Source organism: Leucoraja erinacea, unplaced genomic scaffold, assembly GCF_028641065.1.
Source record: "Leucoraja erinacea ecotype New England unplaced genomic scaffold, Leri_hhj_1 Leri_1353S, whole genome shotgun sequence".
Taxonomy (NCBI): Eukaryota; Metazoa; Chordata; class Chondrichthyes; order Rajiformes; family Rajidae; genus Leucoraja; species Leucoraja erinaceus.
This window is the reverse complement of record NW_026575620.1, coordinates 17,427-25,000: the sequence shown is the minus strand read 5'-3', so window position 1 is coordinate 25,000 and position 7,574 is coordinate 17,427. Positions and strand designations below refer to the sequence as shown.

Sequence of the window (7,574 nt, the reverse complement as noted above, 5' to 3'; positions counted from 1 at the left end):
TCGCCCCCTTTGTATCCCCCCCATCTCCCCCCCTCCCTCGCTATATCTAGAGGAGAGAGAGGGGTGTCAGGAGAGGAGAGAGGAGGGAAGAGAGCGAGGGGGGGGGAGAGAAGAGGAAAGAGGTGGGAAGAGAAAGGGGGTGGGGAGGGGAGAGAAAGAGGGGGGGGAAGAGAGGGGGAAAGAGATGGGTGGTAGAGAGAGGGGGAGGGGGGTGAGAGAGGAGGCCTGTGGGAGGTCCAATTGTATGAGTACACCCCCCCCCCCCCCTCCTATTGTGAAATGATCCTCAGACGCACACATAGGATTAGAATCCATAGTCTTTTAATAAACAACTGAGCGGAAAACACTAGGTGCTTTCATCTCCACATGAGGACGCCAGTCTAACTAGAGAGAGGAGGGAGGGAAGAGGAGACTGGGGGAGGGGGGAGAGAGAGAGGGGGTTGAGAGAGAGAGGGGTATGGAGGGGAGAGGGGGAAGAGAGAGGGGGAGAGAACGAGGGGAGGGAGGAGAAGGGAGTGGAAAGAGGGGGGGGTAGAGAGAGGAGAGAGGAGAGAAGATTGAGAGATGGGGGGAGGAGAAGGGAGAAAGAGTGGGGGACGAGAGAGTGGGATGGGGAGAGACCCGAACTGGAGAGAGAAGAAGAGGGGAAAAGAGAGGAGGAAGGGGGAGAGAGGGAAGACAGGGGGTAGAGAAGAGAGAAAGGAGGGGGAGGGGAGAGGGGGGAAGAGGAGAGAGAGGGAGGGAGATAAAAGAGAGGGGAGAGGGGGGGGAGAGGGAAGAGAGGGGGAGGTGGGGTCTCAAGAGAGGAGAAAGGGGGAGGGAGTAGGGAAGAGAGAGAAGAGAGGAGAGTGAGAGGGGAGAGAGAGAAAGAGGAGAAAGAGGGGGGAGAGAAAGAGAGGGGGGGAGGGGAAGAGGGGGAGAGGGGGGAGAGAGAGGGGAGAGAGAGGAGAGAGGAGAGAGAGTGGGAGAGTAGAGAGAGGGCTGGGGAGGAGGACTGAAGAGGGAGGGGAGGGGGAGGGAGGATGGATGAGGTCGGGAGAGGGAGAGCAAAAAGGAGAAGGGGGGGAGAGTGAGAGGCATAGGGGGAGAGAAGGGAGAGGGGGGGGAAGTGGGAAGATGGGGGGGAGAGAAAGAGAGGGGAGGGGGGAGTGGGTAGATGGGGGGGGGAAGGGGAGAAAAGAGGGGGAGGAGGGAGGAGAGGGGGGAAGAGGGGGGGAGAGAGGAGAGAGCGCCATTGGGGGGGGAGAGAGGGGTGGGAGGGCCCAATCGGTAGGATGAGCACGCGACTCTAGTACCACACAAGGGGAGCCGTATTCGCCTGCGCTAACGTTGCTGAGCGACCTGTACGCCATGGAGCATCACAAGAGTGTTGAGGACAAACATGCTGATGCTGCTCAGGGATCAGGGGAGGAGATGACCAGACAAAGAGGGCGCCATCTAAAATCCCCCCCCAGGGAGGGCACGGGAGAGGGGGGGAGGGAGGAGAGAAGAAGATTACGGAGGAGGGGAGATAGAGAGAGGGAGACGAGAGGGGCTGAGAGGGAGATGGAGAGGGGGGAGAGGAGAACGGACGAGAGATTGGGGAGAGAGGAGAAGAGGAAAGGGGGGGAGAGAGAGAGGGTGAGAGGGAGGTTCGGGGAGAGAGAGGAGGGGGAGAGGAGGGGGAGGAGAGGGTTAGGAAGGAGGAAGAGAGAGGGGGGGGACACGGGAAGGAGGGGAAGAGAGAGGGAGAGGGGAGGGCAGGGTAGAGAGGGAGGTGAGAGAAGGAGAAGGACGGAAGGGAGGGTGGGGAAGGAGGAGAGGAGAGGAGGGAGAGAGGAGGGGAGGGAGAGAGAGGGAGGGGGAAGGAGGAGGGAGGGAGGAGCAGTGAGGATGTAGAAGGAGGAGGGGGAGGGAGGAGAGAGGGAGAGGGGGCAGGAGAGGGAGAGGGAGAGAGGGAGGAGGGGGAGGAGGAGGGGGGAGAGGGGGAGGGGAGAAGAGAACGGGGGAGGAGAGGGGAGGGGGAGAGGAGAGGGGGAGGGGGGGGGAGAGGAGAGGGAGGGGGGAGGAGGGAGAGAGGGAGAGGGAGGAGGGGAGAGGGAGGGGAGAGAGAGGAGAGGGGAGGAGGAGAGGGGAGGTGAGGGGAGAAGAGGGGGGGAGGAGAGGAGGGGGAGAGAGAGGAGGAGAGGGAGGGGAGAGAGGGGAGAGGGAGAGGAGAGAGGTGAGGGAGGAGAGGGAGAGAGGGGGAGGGAGAGAGGAGAGGAGTGAGAGGAGAGACGGAGGGGAGGGAGAGGGAGGGGGGGAGGAGAGAAGAGGGAGGAGAGAGGGGGAGGAAGAAGGAGAGGGGGGAAGGATAAGGGGGGAAGAGGGGGAGAGAGAGGGAAGATAGAAAAATAGAGAAAAAGATAGATAGATAGATAGATAGATAGATAGATAGATAGATAGATAGATAGATAGAAAGGGGAGAGAGAGTGAGAGAGGAGAGGGGGAGAGAGAGAGGAGGGAGGGGGGGAGGAGAGAGAGAGGGAGGGAGGGGGAGAGGGGGAGAGAGGGAGAAAGAGAGAGAGGGAGAGAGAGGGAGAGAGAGAGGAAGGGAGAGACAGGAGGAGAGAGAGAGAAGACACAGAGAGAGGGAGAGGGAGAGAATGTGTAGAGAGAGAGGGAGAGAGGGAGAGAGAGGGGGAGAGAGGGAGAGAGGAGAGAGAGGGCGAGGGAGAGGGAGAGGGAGAGAGAGACGGAGGGAGAGAGGGAGAGAGACAGGGGAGAAGAGGGGGAGAGAGAGGGGAGAGGAGGGAGAGAGAGAGGGGAAGGTGTAAGGGGAGAGAGGGAGAGAGAGAAGGGGAGGGAGGGAGATAGATAGAGATGGAGGGGAGGGGGAGGGAGGGAGAGAGAGAGAGGAGAGGGAGAGAGAGAGGTTTCGAGGTAGGAGGAGAGAGAGGGAGAGGGGAGAGCAGAGAAAGAGAGGAGAGAGGGTGGAGGAAAGAGAGGGAGAGGGAGGAGAGGGGAGAGAGAGAGAGAGGGGAGAGAGGGGAGAGAGGAGAGGGAGAGAGGGGGAGAGAGAGGGAGGGAGGGAAGAGAGAGAGATATAGAGAGAGGGGGAGATTTAGACAGTGATGGAGTGAGCAAGTGAGACAGGGGGGGGTGGGGAGAGAGAGAGATGGCGAGAGAGAGGTGACATAGGAGAGAGAGGGAGAGGGAGGGGGAGAGGGGAGAGGAGGGGCAGAGAGAGAGGGTCGGAGAGAGATCAGAGGGGGAGTTGGGACTGTGGGATGGGGCAGGAGAGGAAAGAGAGGAGAGGGAGAGAGGGAGGGAGGGTCGGAGGGAGTGGAGTTCGTGGGGGGGAGGGGGGGGAGGTGTGAGGTGTGTCGGAGGGAGTGGGAGGGAGTGGGAGTGTTCGGGTCCGGTGAGGGAGAGTGGGTATGTGGGGGGGTGTCTTGGGTGTGTGAGTGGGGAGGGTGTGTGAGGTGTGGTCTGTGGAAGGGTGTGGGGTGAGTGTGTGGGTTGGAGGTGAGGGAGAGGGGTGAGTGTGTGGGGAGGGTTTCTGTGGTGAGGGGGTGTGGGAGTAGTGTGTAGTGTGTGGAGTCTCTGTGTGTGTGTGTGTCTGTCAGGTGGGGTGGAGAGAGAGGGTGTGTGTGTGGAAGTGTGAGTGTGGGTGTGTGTGGAGAGGGAGAGGTGTGTTGTGTGGGAGTGGGGTGGAGAGGGGGTTGTGTGGGTGACTCTGTGGAAGGGGGAGTGTGTGAGGTGTGAGTGTGGTGTGTGAGAGGGGAGGACGGGAGTGTGTGAGGGGAGTGAGGTGGGGGGACGAGTGGAGAGAGGGGGAGTGGGAGAGGGTGATCTCCGTGCTCGGGGAGAGGGCCCTCTGAGTGTGTAGAGTGTGTGTGAGTGTGTGCCTGGAGGGAGTGGAGTGTGTGTGTCAGAGTGAGAGAGGGGAGGGGAGAGAGTCTGACTGTGTTGAGGAGAGGTGATGAGGTGTGATGGACCATGGAACTGCGTGTATGGGTGTGTGTGTGTCTGGTGTGAAAAGAGTATCTGTGGGGTGTGTGCTGTGGTGTGAAGTTTAGTTTGGAAAGTGAGTTGAGGAGGAGCCGAGGAGCGAGGTGGGCAACACTAACCCTGGGGCTTCTGTGGGAGAGGGGGTTTGGGGACACCAAGATACACACCCAGACACACACACACCCACACACTCACAACACACACATGAGACCCTATGTGGGAAAGAGTGATGAAATCACACACACACATGATTCATCAAACACAATATACACACACACACACACCACACACCATGGAGCAGGGCACACACACACACACAGGTCCCTACAAGTGTACACACACACATATATATCACACACACCAGATATAGACACCTCCACATTTGGTCCCCAGTCCACATGAGCAGGGACCACCCTTATAATGTGGACTCACACAAGCCAATTACAACTAGGGTTGACACCCCCGAGCAGGAGTCTGTCTTTGGGGAGTAGTCTGGAGTGGAAGCGAAGGGTTGGGGGCTCCGGAAGAGTTCCCACGGATGGGGGAGGTGGGGAGGGTGGAGAGGTTCCGTACAGACAGGAGCCTCTACACCGATACCACCGCTGTGTGGGTGTGTTGTTGGGGGAGCCCTTAAACCAACATTCCGTCTCATAGATGTCTCACCTCCCTCTCCCTCCCACTCTCTCTCTCTGCTCCCCTCCCAGGCCCGACAACCCTGGTGTACCAGGAGGACGTGCTGGTGTTAACAAAACCTCTGGGGACGCAGGTCGCCGTCAACAGCCATCAGTGGTTGGAGAACGTGAGTTGCCAGGCGGGGAAGGTCGTGGCGGGAGAGAGGAGTGGGGCGGAAAAGGGGCGCCAGAAATCTGTGGCCAAATAGACTAGTTTAGTTCAGAGTTACATAGCGCTAGCGGAAGGGGAAGAACAGGCCCTGATGACATAGAAACCTATAGAATTAGGTGGCAGGAGTGAGAGAGAGGCCTGCCATCCTCGGCCCTTTCCAGGCCTGCACCATTCGCCCTAGGGGTACGGGTCACCATGTGTTCAAACTGCCCACAGAGGGTAGTTGAGGCCAGTTTCATTGCTATATCATTAGAGAGGGGAGTTAGATGTGACCCTTGTGGCCAAGGGGATCAGAGGGTATGGAGAGAAGGCAGGGATGGGATACTGAGTTGAGGAGATGATCAGCCGTGATCATATTAAATGGGGAATGGTGCAGGCTCGAAGGGCCCGAGATGGCCTCTACTCCTGCACCCTAATTTCTATGTTTGTATGAGTTTAATATGATCATGGAGGATGATATCCAACTCAGTATCCCAGAGGTGCTTCTCTCCATAAGGCCTGGAGTCCCTGTAGACACATCGGGCCACACTAAGAGGACTCTTGTCCTGTAGCCAAGGAGAACTGTGTGGCCTAAACTACCCTCCAGGCAGAGGGGTGGATTCCAGAGATCACCACTCTCTCCAGTGTGAAACAAGAGGGGAGACCGGTCAGAAAGGAGCCTCCCCTCATTCCTTAAGCTGTGCAACCCCTTGACTAGACGGTGGGATCGGGACAGAGGGTCCTGCATCTAGAACCCCTGGATTAGGGGAGTCTCCTGTAGGAGAAACAGAACCCAAGGGTAGGATTCTACAATAGGGTCTTATCCATGTCCTCTGTTCACAAGGACAATTCCCTGTCCTCTTATCCTTGAACTGTGTGGTGTGAACCGTGTGTGGGGGAGGGTGGCATGGACTACCCCAACCTCGGGAACAATCTGTCCTGCATCTACCTGGTCGCACCCCACTTAAGGATAATTTGTAGAGCTATAAGATTCCCCCCTCAATCTCCTATCTCAATAGACCGCGAGTAGGCAGGTAGAGATTCTATCCCTCTTCGTCATAAGACAGTCCTGGAGTAACCCAGGACCTGCCTCACTGGTGAACCTTTCTGCACTCCCTCTATGGCAATAATGTCCTTCTCTCAGATCTGGAGACCAAAACTGCACGCCTGGTACTCTGTGGTCTCACCACGACCAGGTGTACAACTGCCTAGTGTAGAACCTCCTGCTCCTATACTCAAATCCTCTTGTATGAAAGCCAACATTACCATTTGCCCATCTTTAGTGGACTGAGCACCTGATGCCTACCTGTAAGACACTGTGTACCATGACAGCCTGGTGTCGAGTATCTCCCCCATTCCCAATCGGCCACCATTAGATGATAATGTCCCAGGCTGGGGCGTTTTGCCACCAAAAGGGATAACCTCACATTTATCCACAGGTGTTGGTAAAGACGTGGGTGAGGCCACCATTTAGGTATGGTTCAGTTAGGGCACCGAGTGTAGAGGGGAGAAGAGTCGTCGAGCTGGAAAGGTAGGCGGGGGGGTGAGGTCGGGGGTGCGATAGCGAAGTCAAAAAAGATCAGAGGGGAGGAGATGAGTTGAAGAAACGGCGCGAGGCCGGAGAGATGATTTACGAGGATGTGGCCGGGACTCGAGGGGGCCTGAGTACAGGGGCAGAGGTCGGGGGGGGACTAGGGCGGGACTCTCTATTGGTTGGGGCGCAGGGAGGATGAGGGGGCATGTTTATATAGAGGTGTACAAAATCACCAGAGGGGGGAATAGATCGGGTAGACACACAGAGTCTCTTGCCCAGAGTAGGGGAATCGAGGACCAGAGGACACGGGTTCAAGGTGAAGGGGGAAAGATGAAAGATTGAATAGGAATCTGAGGGGCAACTTTTTCACACAAAGGGTGGTGGGTGTATGCAATGAGCTGCCGGAGGAGTTAGTTGAGGCTGGGACTATCCCAACGTTTAAGTGATATGGGCCAAACATGGGCAGGTGGGACTAGTGTAGATGGGGCATGTTGGCCAGGGCGGGGTGGGACTAGTGTAGATGGGGCATGTTGGTCGGGGTGGGACTAGTGTAGATGGGGCATGTTGGTCGAGGTGGGACTAGTGTAGATGGGGCATGTTGGTCGGGGTGGGACTAGTGTAGATGGGGCATGTTGGTCGGGGTGGGACTAGTGTAGATGGGGCATGTGGGTCGGTGTGGGACTAGTGAAGATGGGGCATGTTGGTCGGGGTGGGATTAGTGTAGATGGGGCATGTTGGTCGGGGTGGGACTAGTGTAGACGGGGCATGTTGGTCGGGGTGGTGGGACTAGTGTAGATGGGGCATGTTGGTCGGGGTGGGACTAGTGTAGATGGGGCATGTTGGTCGGGGTGGGACTAGTGTAGATGGGGCATGTTGGTCGGGGTGGGGGACTAGTGTAGATGGGGCATGTTGGTCGGGGTGGGACTAGTGTAGATGGGGCATGTTGGTCGGGGTGGGACTAGTGTAGATGGGGCATGTTGGTCGGGTGGGACTAGTGTAGATGGGGCATGTTGGTCGGGGTGGGACTAGTGTAGATGGGGCATGTTGGTCGGGTGTGGGACTAGTGTAGATGGGGCATGTTGGTCGGGGTGGGACTAGTGTAGACGGGGGCATGTTGGTCGGGGTGGGACTAGTGTAGACGGGGGCATGTTGGTCGGGGTGGGACTAGTGTAGACGGGGCATGTTGGTCGGGGGGCATGGGGGGTGGGACTAGTGTAGATGGGGCATGTTGGTCGGGGTGGGGACT

At 57.8% G+C, this 7,574-nt stretch overlaps 1 protein-coding gene across 1 annotated transcript in view; it reads left to right on the top strand.

Moving 5' to 3' along the window:
* The window catches only part of LOC129715717 (selenide, water dikinase 3-like), a 10,519-nt gene extending 5,667 nt beyond the window's left edge, over positions 1-4,852 (top strand). Inside the window, exon 3 of the mRNA XM_055665575.1 lies at positions 4,700-4,852. Within this exon, the coding sequence (XP_055521550.1) occupies positions 4,700-4,852 (153 nt within the window). The remainder of the gene's footprint in view (positions 1-4,699) is intronic.
* The last annotated feature ends 2,722 nt before the right edge of the window (positions 4,853-7,574 follow it).